Source organism: Crocuta crocuta, unplaced genomic scaffold, assembly GCF_008692635.1.
Source record: "Crocuta crocuta isolate KB4526 unplaced genomic scaffold, BGI_CrCroc_1.0 scaffold13, whole genome shotgun sequence".
NCBI classification, from domain to species: domain Eukaryota; kingdom Metazoa; phylum Chordata; class Mammalia; order Carnivora; family Hyaenidae; genus Crocuta; species Crocuta crocuta.
Window position 1 is genome coordinate 8,833,804 of NW_027530007.1, and position 14,274 is coordinate 8,848,077.

Sequence of the window (14,274 nt, forward strand, 5' to 3'; positions counted from 1 at the left end):
GGCACACCTGCCTGGGGTGTGGCAGGCAGGCCTGGGAGGCTGGTCTCCGCAGCAGCACCTCCAGGTGCCGGCACAGCTGGCCACCGGCCCGTAGTCCCGAGGCTCCGGCTCCCCGACACCCCCGTCCTGCCCGGGAGAGCGCCTCGACTCCTTGGCCCTCACCCCCCGTCGCTCTCCGTGGGCAGTGGGCCAGATGTGCCCAGCTCACAGCAAGAAGGCGGTAGAGAGCCCTGCAAGCATCGCCCCCCGGGGCATCGCCCCCACCCCGCCACACCCCAGCGTGGAGCAGCCCACCTCTCTCGTGGAAAGAGGGCCGTGGACAAGTCCTTCGTGTCTTACTCACATGGGAAACGCTCGTGCTCTCTGTGCCTGCTGGATCCCAGGCTCTCGGCACTCCCACAGAGCCCCGTTCCAGGTGAGGACCCAGGTAAGTTAGCTAATAAATGAGAGAATCCCAGGGGCACTGGCTGGGCATCAGGAGACAGGGAGACACAGTGCTGGCCAAGCCGGGGGTGTCCCAGGAGGGCCCTCAGCAGACCTCCCTGGGACCTGACAGCCACACCCCCTCACCCACCCTGCTTCGGGAAGCCGGCTGTCCTCTGGGCTTGCTCTTGTCACCTGGGTCACCTGACTGCTCTGCCCCCATGGGCAGGGTACATGGGGTGCCCACGGCTGCCCTGGGCCCTCCTGAGGTGCTGGCTGAGGCTGCGCTGGGGCAGAGGGTTCCCCAGCCCTGGTTCAGCTGTCCCTGCGGTGGTGGCAGGGGAGTCAAGTCGTCTGCAGTCATGGACCTTCCTGACTGACACCCAGGTTCTGAGGGGCCTCTCGGGTCGCTGACTCAGCATGGAAACTCCCCAGCCCCCACCCCCCCACCGTGTGAGGCGACAGCGCCCCAACGTCAGCATGGGGGCGGCACAGAGCAGGGTGGGAGATTCCGAGGCGCAGGTGGAGTTCGGGGAGGATGCTCGACTCAGGCAGCGGCAAGAAAGGGGGCGGGCGAGTGAGGCCTGGCTTGGGGGCCGGGGGCAGGGCTCTGGCACCCGAGATCTCAGGGCTTCGGGGGGCTCAGAGCAACACTTGTGGGTGCTGGATTTGCCCCCTTCTCTCCACCTCTCCCCCGCTGCCCCTCACAGAGATGCCCCCAGTCCTCATCCCAGGTCTGCCTGCCCACTCCTGCTCCCCTCCCTCCTCGGAGCCCCCAGAACCCCATGATCTGCAAGCCTGGCTTGGTCCTGAGGCACCCCAGCTCCGAAGACAGAGCAGGGAGGGGACACGTGGAGGGCTCCGCCTCTGCGAGTCTCAGGGCAACTCTTCTGTGAAAAGGGTCTGTGCAGGGCCCTGGGGGCACAGCGGCTGGGCAGTCAGGTGGAGACCCCAGGGCGTGGGTGTGCAGAGGGTACCATCGGGGGGGTTTAGGTAGGAGAGGCCTGAGCTAATCCAAGTCCTAGGAATGGAACTGGGTATGTGCCCACCAGCAGAGCCTGCCAGATCACCTGACCTGGGCCACCAAGCCCTGAGAGAACCCCAGCATGAGACTGCCTGGGGCCAGCTCCAGGCCCCTCACTGCTTCCCCTGGAAACCCCCACCCACAGGAGAGCAGCTCTCCAGCTGTTCCGGAAAACCGCAGCTCCTCCCCCCGGGGCGGCAGTCCACATTGTTCAGCCTTAGATATAAGGGACTGGAGGCCGCTCTTGGTTCCCAGAAGTGTTTCCGCCACAGCAGGTCCCCACCAGCCCCCTCCCCTCCCCTTGCTGGAAAAGGGCCCTGCCTCGCCCTTTACTGAGACCTGGACTCAGCTAGACAGAGGGGTTGGGACCCATCTGAGACAGAACTGGACACTGGCCCCTCTTAGGCCACCCCAGGCCTAGGACAGCTGCAGTGAGCTGTCCAGAGTCCCTGGCTGCCCCCAGGTGCTGGGACGTGCGCCTGTTAAGAAGATAGGTCCCTGGTGATGGGCCTGGCCACTCAGGAGCTTTGGCCAGGACTGNCAAGCCACTGTTTCTAGAGGGGTTGAGTTCGAGGTCAGAAAAGGACTGGGTCCTAGAAGGGCTACCTCTGTGGCCCTGTGGCCGCTGTGGCCGCCATGGAGGGATGACCACTTCCACCCTCATGTGTCATGTTTCCAGGAAGCTTTGGGAACTGAGGTGCTTTCCAGAAATCTGATTCGGGCCAGGTCTGCTCCAGACCCTTTTCCCAGACACACATTCCACGGGAGACAGGCTCGGGGGTGTATACGGGGGCTGAGTCTTCGGGGCTCCACAGGATCTTTGGCTGAAAAAGACACATGGCTGATGGAAGGTGCTCAGCCGACCCTGGGCCCAACGCTGGGTGGTCCTCCAGATGGAAGATGCAGGGACGGTGGGGATTTCTGGGTGAGTTCCACGCCCACCAGCAGGGCCCCAGGACTCATCCCTGGAGGCCAAGAGAGAGCCAGGGAGGGGGAGAGTGTGGGGGAAGGCAGAGGCATAGGGGAGAGTGGAGGGGGGAGAGATAGACACTCAGCTTTCAGGAGCCCATATTCACCTTGAATTACAGTCTCTAGATGGTGGTGGCAGCCCGTCCTAGCACTGGGCATGCTGTCCACTCTAGTGCCGGCTGCCCATCATAGCTTTTGAATACTGGGGTGCACCCGGTACCTCCAGATGCTCAGGTCCATATGGTTCTGGCCCACAAGGCCACTTCTGGGACCTGTGAGCACTGCGTGGGGCCAAGGGAGGATCCAGATGGGGGGCGGGAGTATGGCTATCACTCCTGGGGCAGGAACAAACAGTGGTGGTTCTTGAGAAACTCCCTTTATTGACATTTGTGCTCCTGTGGGGGTGGCGGGGACCCCAGAGCAGCAGGTGGCCAGGTGTTTGGAGAAGCCCCAGGAAGGGGCTCGGTCTGGACAGAGCAGCCATGCTGCCAATGTGCACGTGTCATCTTGCCCCCACTCAGGGCCAGAGAAAGCAAGCATGTCACTGAAGCCTCAGGTCACTCCGAATGCCACGCTGACAGGCGAAGCAGCCCCAGTGTGGTGGCTGGGGACAGCGGAAGTGCTCTGGGACAGCATTGTTGGGCCACCTCGACACAACACGTGGGGCAGATGACCTGGGGGCAGGGGCTTGCAGGCCGGATGCCATTCAATGCGAGGAGGGGGCAGGAGAGGCCTGTGAACTAAGACAGGAGGTACAGAGGTACAGAGGCCCCAAGGGGTATCAGGAAGTGCCTCTGCAGTGACATGGCTGTGTAGTGGCCTGGGTGCTAGCAAGGAACATGGCCCTGACCCCAAAGATGCAGGTGTGCATCTTACAAAGACCCGGGTGTACTCGGCCTGCCCAGGAGGCCACTGCACTCCCACGCCCACACGGAGCTGGTTTCCTTCCCTCCCTGGCCTTGGGGGGACAGCAAGCAGTGGCTGAGCTTGGCCCCTCGCAGACTGACCACAGACAAGCCGGGAGGGGAGTTAGGGTTCCCGGACCCCAGGCACATGGTGTCAAGTGTGTGCTTCTTGACTTGTGTCTGGGAACCCTGTCATCCAGGCCACAGCAGCAGGATGAGGGGCTGGCAGCAGAGTGCGTTGGGAGAGCCGGGGTGCGGTGGGTGGGCTGTGAGCGACTGGACAGGCAGGGCTGGCTTTTCTTTGCTCCCCGGCCCGAGACAGTGGTGCGCAGCGCCCTCTAGTGGGTCTTCAGCTTCCACGTTCCTGGAAAGGGAGCTGCGCTCCCCAGCAGACCTCTGGTGACCCCAGGTCCCCCCAGCACTCTAACGCAGAGCAGAGAATCGTTCCAGCAGCCCCTGACCCAGGTCAGGAGGAGGGCCTTTGTGACTCGGGGGTAACCATGGAGAGGTGAGGACAGGGTGCGTGCGAGGGAGCCAGTGAGGAGGATGTGTGCAAGCTGTGGTGGGGTTGCCCGGACCCTGGGATCTGGACTGGGGAGGGTGCGAGTGGCTGTAGGACCGGCCCTGGTCACCTGGTAGTCGTGGTCGTAGGGGGCTTGGACACACCAGAGGCCCTGAATCTCCCCCAACCCGAGGGCTGGGCCCACGAGGGATGGGAACACCTGAAGCCATGTGTGCACTGGCCAGGGCAGGGCCAGTGCGGGCTCAGCACGTCCTGCAGGGCTGTCCTGCCACGGCGGCGCCCCCTCCCCGGCGGCCTAGGCGCTCCGGGGCTCTGCAGCTCCAGGCCTTCGGGAAAGTTGGGGCCCATGGAGGTGGTGGGGAGTGTGGAGCCCAGGTGCCCGCTTGGCCCAGAAAGGAGCTGTGCACAGGCAGGGTCAGGGAAGCCCCAAGGGGCAGCGTCTGTGGAACAATCTTGCGTTTGAGCAATCCTCCTTCCCGTGGGGATCCAGATCCTTTCCTGGGGTCGCAGAGCCAGGCAGTAGGGCTTATGCGGGCTGTGGGACTGCGGGAAAGTCCTGGTCAATGAGGGACACAGGGTGATGTGGCGGGCTTCCGCGTGATAGGGCAGCCCCACCCGGGCAGAGCGGGCAGAGCAGGCGGCTGTGGGGAGCTCACCCCCTTCCAGTAGGACCCCCGCCCCCCGCCCATTCCTCCACCCTCTGCCTCCAAGCGCAGGTCCCAGCAACCGAGTAGGGGCTTGTGGGACAGAGCACCCCCCTCCCGCCGTGGGAGCGTCTTGGGGAGCGGGCGCTGGGGACGCNTTCTGAGGAGGGAGGGGTGGTGAGGGGGAGACCCAGGCAGGGATGCGGAGGGTGGGGTGGGCACAGGCAGCTTTTTTCTGTTGGACGTGAGCCGAGGGGGTGGGGTTTCCACGCAGGGCCTCCGCAGATTCGAGAGCTGTGGGGGGGCCTCCGAATTTGGGGAGCGGGTGGGATGGCGCATCCGGGACTGGGCAAGCGTTGAGGGGCCGGTTCGAGGGCTCTCAGGGCTTGCACGAGGGCCTCACCCAGGGTTTCCATGACCACGCCCGGGATCACCTCCTTCAGGACCTCACAGTTGGTGTGCAGGGCAGGGTTGGAGTTCATCTCCAGCAGCCACACCTGCGGGCACCCCTGGTTAGGGTCCCTCCCCGCCAACGCTTGGTCAACAAGTGGCTGAAGCCCTGGAGCCCGTTAAGTCTGGTGATCCTGGCAGGTCACTTCTTTTCGGTGGCCTCACTCGTATTTGGCCAAGGAGCTAAGAGTCTGATGGTTTGAGGGTCTGAGGGTCTACTGCCCTTCAGGAGCTTGGCGGGGGTGGGGGGATGGGGGAGTCTGACTGTAGACTCCACCCCAGGGCTTGCCTGGGTGGTCAGGGTATACACAGATGGCCCCTGCTTCCTTCCACCTGCCCACCGGGCCCCACTCACCCTGGGAAACCCCAACAGTACCTTGAAGTTTTCATCGATCAAGAAGTCACAGCCAATGAGGTCGAAGTAGCCCAGCTTGCATTGGAGCTTGGACTTGACAGCCTGGAAGCAGTGAGCCATGATCTGCTGCATCCGCTTCTGTAGATGGGGCAGGGGGCAGCGGCTGGATATCACCCCTGCTCACGCCTCCCAGGCCTGGGACCACAGCACCCCTCACCTGTGCTCCCACCAGGTGCCCCACCTGCACAGCCACACTGCCCACACTTTCACGCGGAGTCACAGGCTCACAGCTAGAAACTGACTCACTCCTAGTTCACTTCTTCAGCAAACATGTGGAGCCCCTCCCGCACGGCACGTACTGGGCTCAAGAGTGCAGAGGGCTTTGGGCAGGTCACTCACAGCAATAGTGACAGAAAGGAAACGTGGCACACAAACCACTGTATACTTTGAAAATGAAAGAAATTGAAAAGAAAATGAAGCAGGGTTAGAGAGGGGGGTTCTGGGGTGGTGGTTGTAAAAAGGGGTATGGTGTGTTGGGCCTCACTAAGGAAATAGTGAGCAGACTGAAGACTGAATGGAGGATCTGGGGGGAAGGGGTGGGGAATTTGGGGGGAGAGCCACAGCTGTAAATGGGAGCATGCCTGAGGTGTCACACAGCAGAGTGAGGCTGCTGGGGCTGGAGCCAGCTAGGGGGACAGCAGGAAATGAGTCCAGTCACATCAGGGGGGCATGGGAAGCCCATTCCCTTTCATGCTGGGATCAGAGCTGTTGGAAGGTGGGACACAACTAACTCATGCCCTAGTAGGGTCTGCTGGCTGCTATGCGGAGAGAAATGCAGAGGCCATGAGGAAGTTGTTGTAATAATTCAGGTGGTGGGATGGATTCTGAATCTATTTTGAGGCGGAGCTAACCTGATTGGTTTATGAATGGGTTATGAGCTGTGGAAATAGTTCTCCCTAAGTGTTTGGTCTGAGATTCTGGAAAGATGGAGTCCCTGTCAATTGAGAAGAGGAATTGAGATGTTTATGAGCTTGATGATGGGGTGTGGACGGGCCCTGAGATATAAGGCTGGGGAGAAAGATCAGGGCCAATGCTTAATTGTGGGGCCAGGAGACTTTCATCCCAGTGGGTGCAGGTAAAGAGCAGAGCCCTGGGCCTCTAGAGAGCAATAGGTGGAACACGGGGGGCCAGCGCGAGGGGCCAAGGGGGGGGCAGGCAAGGTCCTGGAAGCCATAGAGGAAGAGCAGCAGGGGGTGAGCAGTTGTGTCCAAAGTGGCTAACAGACCAGGGAAGAAGAGGAAGACTGGGAACTGGGTTTGGCAGCATGGAGGTCACTGATGATCTCAATGAGTATTTCAGTGACACACAAGAGAAGAAGCCTCGCTTGAGTGGGTTCAAGGGAGGAAAGAAGAACATCAGCAAAAATTCAGAGGAAGCACATCTGAAAATAAGCCACTAACCCCCCCCCCCCAAAAAAAAAAAAAAAAAACCCTGGCAAAAACAATCATCAGAATCAACTTTTCCAGAACTCTGGAAATTAACCAAAGGCTTGCAGCAACCTGAGGAGTGCTTAGGAAAGAAAAGTCTTGAATCTTGGTAAGAACAGCAAGCTTTGTAGTATTTTAATTTGCCCTAGTTTTATCCTCTACTTCCCAGCTCAGTGCTGGCCTTGAAAAAGGCTACATTCTCAGTACTGAAGAGAGCAGAATGGACTTGACTTGCAAAGAACTGTAGCTCTTTGTTGTGATCTCTCTGCTGTTCCCCTCCTACCCCCGAAAAGACCTCACTTGGAACGAACTAAAGGAAAATATGAGAATGATTTCTTACCAAATGGAGAATATCAGGGAAGAGACAGAAATTATAAACGGAAACCACATAGAGATTTGGGAGTTTAAAAGCATAGCAAATGAAAAATGAAATTCACTATAGGGGCTCTACAGTAGATTTGAGTTGTTTGAAGATAGGTCAGTTGAGATGATCCAGTCCAAGGAACAGAAACAAGGGAATGAAAATAAGCAAAGCTACAGAGACTTGGGGGACACCATGAAGCTGACAAACACGCATAACGGGAATCCCGGAGGAGAAGGGAGTACGAGACAGGAAAAATAGTTGAAGAAATAACGGTAAAAAAAAACTTCCCAAATTTGACTTAACAACAACAACAACAACAAAAAGTCTACATACCTAAGAAGGTCAATGAGCTCCAGTTAGGATAAACTCAAAGAGATCCCCCATACCGGAAGCGAACTTTCAAAAGACAAAAAGAGAATGTTGAAATCAAGAGAAAAGTGATGAGTCATAAAGGGGCCCCGATAGGATTAACAGCCAACTTCTCGTCAGGAACTATGGGTTCCAGAAGGCAGTGGATGACACATTCAAATGATGATGTGTGTGTGCCCATCAACATAGATTTAGAATTATTGCTTTATTTAGTTGTTTTTTAAATAAAAGAAAAGCAACGGCCAAAAAATACATTTGCACGGCCTTTTACATTTAACTATGTGGTTACCTTTATGAGTGCTCTTTATTTCTTCTGAATTCAAGCTACTCTCTAGTGTTCTTTCATTTCAGCCTGAAGGACCATAGGGCAGTTCTACTAGTGATAACTTCTGGTTTTTAAAATCTTAGAATGTCTTAATTTCTCCTTCATTTTTTGAAGAATAATTTTGCTGGATAGAGAGCTGTAATTTGTGACAACAACAGCTTAAAGGGACGTAAAGAACTATGAAAGAACAAAAGGGTTTCTGTGGGTTTTTTTAATTAAATTTTTTTTTTTTAATTTCTGAGAGACAGAGACAGCGTGAACAGGGGAGGGCCAGAGAGAGAGGGAGACACAGAATCCGAAACAGGCTCCAGGCTCTGAGCTGGCTGTCAGCACAGAGCTTGATGTGGGGCTGGAACCCACGAACCGTGAGATCGTGACCTGAGCCGAAGTCGGACGCTTTACCGACTAAGCCACCCAAGTGCCCATGTTTTGGCTTTTTTTTGTTTTTAATACTATTGAAATTAGCTTAGTATTAATCCAAACTAAATTGTTATAAATTAAGATGTTAATATTAATCTTCAGGGCAACAACAAATAATTTAAAAATATATAGAAAAAGAAATGACATGGAGTGCCTGGGTGGCTCAGTTGGTTAAGTGTCTGACTTTAGCTCAGGTCATGATCTCCTGGTTCTTGGGTTCGAGCCCTGCGTTGGGTTCTGTGCTGACAGCTCAGAGCCTGGAGCCTGTTTCGATTCTGTGTCTCCCTCTCTTTCTACTCTTTCCCCACTCATGCTCTGTCTCTCTCTGTCTCAAAAATACACAAACTATAAAAAAAAAAAAAGAAATGACACTAGAAATGGTATGCTAGGAAATATGTATTTAAAACAAAATGAGGCAGTAATGGAGGAACTGAGAAGCAAAAAAGATATGACATATAGAAAATAAATATATTAAAAAATTAAAACAAAAAAGGGGGCGCCTGGGTGGCTCAGTCGGTTAAGCATCCGATTTCGGCGCAGATCATGATCTCGCGGTTTGTGGGTTCGAGCCCTGCGTCGGGCTCTGTGCTGACAGCCAGCTCAGAGCCTGGAGCCTGTTTCAGATTCTGTGTCTCTCTCTGACCCTCCCTTGCTCACCCTCTCTCTCTCAGAAATAAATAAAAACATTAAAAAAAATTTTTTTAAATAAATATAAAAATACAAGCTGTAAATCCTACCTTATCAGTGATTATATCAAGTGTAAATGAATTAAACTTTCCAATTAAACAACAGAGATTGGCAGAATGCATAAAAAACCCTTGATATACTGTTTCTAAGAGACTCACTTTAGATTCAGAGACAAAGGTTGAAAGCGAAAGGATGGAAAGAGATATATTGTGCAAATAGTATCAGAGAGCTGACATGGCTATACTTATATCAGAGAAAATAGATTTTAAGACAAAAATTGTTACCAGAGAAAGAAAAGGGCACTGTATAATGATAGAACAAGAAGATGTAATAGTGATAAATATACATGCACCTAACAATACAGCCTCAACATACATGAAACAAAAACAGAATTGAAGGGCAAAACACACGATTCAATAATAATAGTTGGAGACTTCAATACTCCACTTTCAATGATGGATAGAACATTTAGATAGAAGATCAAGTGAATGGAAGACTTGAACAACACTACAAACCAAGTAACCCTATGAGAGATGTCTCTAGAACACTCCATCCACAACAGCAGAATGTACATTCTTCTCAAGTGCACATGGAACATTCTCCAGGGTAGACAATATGTTAGGACATAAAGCAAGCCCGATAATTATTAAAGGATTCAAATCATAAAAGTATGTTCTCTGACCACAATGGAATGAAATTAAAAAGCAATAAGAGAAAGGAAATTGGAAAATTCACAAATATGTGGAAATTAAACACACTCTTTAGTAACAAATGAAATGAAAAGAGAACATACAAAATTTTACAAAATGCAGTAAAATCAGCGCTCAGAGGGAACTTTATGGCTGTAAACACCTATATAAAACAAGAAGAAAGATCTCAAGTCAATAACCTACTCTTCAACCTTAATAAACTAGAAAAAGGAGCGAAAAGTCCAAAACAAGCAGAAGGAGGGGCGCCTGGGTGGCTCCGTTGGCTAAGCGTCCAACTTCAGCTCACGTCATGATCTCACAGTTCGTGGGTTCTAGCCTCATGGTGGGCTCTGTGCTGACAGCTCAGAGCCTGGAACCTGCTTCGGATTCTGTGTCTCCTTCTCATTCTGCCCCTCCCCAACTCACGCTCTGTTTCTCTCTCTCTCTCAAAAATAAACATTTAAAAAAAATAAGCAGAAGGAAGGAAATAATAAAGATCAGAGTGGCTATAAATGGAATAGAGAATGGAAAACAGCAGAAAAAAATAAATGAACCCAAAAGCTGGAAAGATCAACCAAATTGATAAACTCTCAGATTGGCCAAGAAAATGGAGGTAGGCTCAAATTAGTAAAATCAAGAAAGACCTACACAGAGATGGAAATGGTTATAAAAAGGATTATAATTGTTCATAGAACAGTACAAACAGTTATATTCCAAGCAAATTAGATAACTTGAAAGAAAAGGACAAGCTCTTAGAAAGATGAACTAACAAGCTTGAGGCGATAAAAAATAGAAAATATGAATAACCTATAACAAGGAAAAGTTGAGTTGGTCATAAAAAAACCTTCCTATAAAGACAAGCCCAGGATGAGGTGGCTTCACTGGTGAATTATTCCAGACATTTAAAGAATTAACACTGATCCTTCACAAGCTTTCCAAGAATAGAGGAGAAAAGAAATATGTCTCAGACCAGACAAACATACAAGAGAGTGCTATAGACCAGTACTGCTTACGTGTGTAGACACAAAAATACTCAATGAAGTACTAGCAAACTAAATCCAGCGGCACAGTCAAAGGCTAATATACCATGTCTGAGTGTGACTTATGCCGGGAATGCAAGAGTGTGTCTACAAATGACAATCAGTCAATATAATACAACACATTCATAGAATGAATGAAGTGACAGCAATCAAAACAGTGCGGCACCGGCATCAGGACAGATGCGCACACCATGGAACAGAATGGGATAGAATAAACCCACACGTGTCTCAGCAACTGATTTTTGTCTCTTTGACAAGTGGTGCTGGGAAAGCTGGATACCCACACACAAAAGAATAAAGTGGAACCCCTACCTCACACCATACAAACATTAACGTAAAATGGAGCAATGACCTAACTGCAAGAGCTAAATGATACAACTTTTAGAAGAAAACACACGGGTACAAATCTTTATGACTTTGAATTTGGCAATGGATTCTTTTTTTTTTTTTTAATGTTTATTTATCTTTAAGAGAGACAGAATGCAAGTGGGGGAGGGCCAGAAAGAGAGGGAGACACAGAATCCGAAGCAGGCTCCAGGCTCTGAGCTGTCAGCACAGAGCCCGACATGGGGCTCAAACTCACAAACTGTGAGATCATGACCTGAGCTTAACCGACTGAGCCACCCAGGCGCCCCTGGCAATGGATTCTTATATATGACATCAAAGGCATGAATAATGAAAGAAAAAAAATAGACAAATTGGACTTCATCAAAATCTAAAATTTTGAGCAAGAAAAAGGACATTATAACCAAAGTGAATCATGGTACAGGAGAAAAGATTTGCAAATCCCATATTTGATAAGAGTCTAGTATCCAGAATATATAAAAAGCTCTTATAGCCTAACAGAGAAGATGGGCAAATGATCTGAATAGAAAATTTTCTAAAGCAGACCTACAAATGGCCAAAAGGCACATGAAAAGATACTCAACACCTCCATCATTAGGGAAATGTAAATCAAAACCACAATGAGACACAGTTTCACACCTGCTGGATGACTAAAAAAGAAAAAAGAAAAAGAAAGAAAGTAACAAGTGTTTGGTAAGGATATGGAGAAATTGGAACCCTTATATGTTGCAGGTGGGCATGTGAAATATTACAGCCACTGTGGAAAACAGTTTGGCAGTTCCTCAGAAAGGAACTTAAACATAAGTTACCATATGACCTCATAATGGCATTCCCAGATGTATACCCAAGAGAACTGAAAATATGTTCATGCATAAATTTGCATGAATATTCATAGCAGCGTTACTCAGACACCCCAAATGTCCATCAGGTGACAAATGTTTACCAAAGCAAATTGTATGTCCCTACAATGAAATATTGTTGAGTCACAGAAAGGGATAGAGGGCTGATGCATGCAGGAAAGACCACGTCTTGTATGATACCATTATTACGAGATGCCCAGAACAGGGACGCGTGGTTGCCAGGGCCTGGGGCGAGGTGACGAGAAGGGTCTGGTAATGGGTATGGGGTTTCTTTTTGAGGAATTAGGTGGTGGTAACTGCACACCTCTGTGAAAATATTAAAAACCACTAAACTGTATGCTTGAAAATGGTGAACTTCATGTCATGTGAGTTACCGATAGAGAAAGAGAAGAAGAAAGAAATTGGAGCCCCCTCCGAGTGGCCAGCGTCCACACCCACAGCACACACGGACACACACTTGACGCACACTTTAGTGCAGATGCACGCCCCCGGGAACTACTGAGCGCCTTGTGCCCAGCGCCTGCCCCTCACATACCATAAGGGGTCTTGACCCTGCGCCCCTCCCCCCAACAGGCTGGCACTGGGGAGAAGCACACAAACCGTAAAGGTAGTAAAGACCCAGTCCCTAGGGAGTCCCTTGGTCTTCCTGAATTTGTTGTTGATGTAGCGGTTGAGATGGTCCATACTCCACACCGTGTCCTCCTTGAACAGCATGTACAGGGGGCTCTTCTTCTGCATGAACTGGGGGTGGGGGGGCAGTGCAGCACCTGGAGACCACCCCAGAGGGCCTGCCCCTAAAGAGAGCCTCACGCTAACCCAGCTACCCTGTGGGTCCACAGAGGCCCTGCCCACCCCAGGACACCCTGCAGTGACACTGCCTGCTGAGACCCTCCTCCAGCACTTTCTCCCATGAGACCCTCTCAACTGTCAAGCCTCCCACAGATCCTCACGGGAGGCCCCCACCTAGATCCTCTCATTAAGACCCTTCCAAAGAGATCTCTGCCTACAGGATCTCTCCACTGAGGTCCTCACAGAGACCTCAACCCACTCATTTTCTACCTCTACCCATGCCCCATCCACACTTAGAGGGAGCCAAACTGGGGGTCAGAGGCACAGGGTTCAGTCATCGGTCATTTCACCAGGATGCCCTTCCCTGGCTGAAGGTGAGAAGTAGTGCTGACTGCAAACAGCGCAGCCGGGGGCCACCTCTGGACCGGGCCACTTCTGGGTCTGAGCTTCAGCTTATAGCTGAACTCTCCTCTGTGTTCCCAAGGAATGATCTTGTCCCAAAGCTGTAGGAAAGGCTCTCATCTGTGGGGTGCCCTTACCTGGTTGGTCAAGTGGCCACTGAGGTCGCTGGAATGGGGGTCATAGAGGCTGAGGGTTAGGCGGGCATAACCATGACCAAAGAAGACCATGTATGGCATGGCACAGGCGATGAGCAGGTAGGAACGCACATCAAACTTCTTCCCATCCAGTAGCAGTGGGTTCTGGATGTACCTGGGGGGACACATGGGGGCTGAGCACGTGGCTAGCCTGTCCTGTGTCCCCTTCTCCACCCACCCCAGACCAGTTCCTCAGCACTACCCGTCCCAGCTGTGACCTGTGGGCCCTCTCTGCTGGCTGAGTGAGTGTCCCTCCAGTAAGGGGACATTTCTGAGCCTGAACAAGTCAGGGAATTGGGAAGGAGGGCCTGGCTCCTAAATCTCAGCCGACTGCATGGTCTGGGGTGCCCCAAGTTTTAGTTTTCACTAGGAGCCCTGAGGGTGTGAGCAGATTGGGGCTCTGAGGGCAGGGAGGATTGCGTGGAGGAGGGAGGGCTGACATTGGGCCTTAAAGGGTGAGTGGCTTCAGAGAGGCCGGAAGGAGACATCCCAGGAGGAAGGAGCTGAGGGCGTAAAGACTCAGAGGGCCAGCGGGAGGGGAGGAGCAGGAGATGGTAGTTGTGGCAGCGGCCACCCTGGCAGATGGCGAGGTCCAAAGGAGCATTTTTGAGGTCAGATGCCACCCCATCGCCTCCCCCATGTGAGGCTGGGGGTCTGGACCCTGGCCAGAGGCACAGGGAGCAAGGGAGGGCTGGTCAGCTCTGGCTGCAGGCCTGGAGGCTGCGGCTGGTGGGGCTGCGGATAGAAGAGAGGCTGGCCTTCCTGCGGGAGCAAACTGACCAAACCCTCTCTGCCCCTCCCCCATGTCCAGGGGCCTGTGTGTGTGTGTGTGTGTGTGTGTGTGTGAGGGGGCATCTCCTCTTCAACCCGGACGAAATGTGACACGGCTACCTCTGCTGGCTACACAGGGGCCCAGCTGGGGGCACCGCAGCTTTCCATCTCCAAGGACCCTTCTATGGGCCTTTTGACCCCCCCCCCCCCCCCCCCCGTCGTCCCCCCCCCCCCCGGGC

The 14,274-nt window shown here is 52.5% G+C and overlaps 1 protein-coding gene across 2 annotated transcripts in view; it reads right to left on the minus strand.

Annotated features, from left to right (window-relative positions):
- Window positions 1-2,776: 2,776 nt before the first annotated feature.
- Window positions 2,777-14,274, minus strand: part of TTLL10 (tubulin tyrosine ligase like 10) — a 30,858-nt gene continuing 19,360 nt past the window's right edge. The window contains exons 11-15 of one of the 2 annotated variants that reach the window (XM_077763946.1): window positions 13,208-13,379; window positions 12,480-12,620; window positions 5,315-5,431; window positions 4,892-4,985; window positions 2,777-4,400 (exon numbers count right to left, since the gene is read on the minus strand). In XM_077763946.1, coding sequence (XP_077620072.1) covers window positions 4,087-4,400; window positions 4,892-4,985; window positions 5,315-5,431; window positions 12,480-12,620; window positions 13,208-13,379 — 838 coding nt within the window. In that variant the 3' untranslated portion in view covers window positions 2,777-4,086. The remainder of the gene's footprint in view (window positions 4,401-4,891; window positions 4,986-5,314; window positions 5,432-12,479; window positions 12,621-13,207; window positions 13,380-14,274) is intronic. The other variant, XM_077763948.1, reaches the window with a different exon arrangement.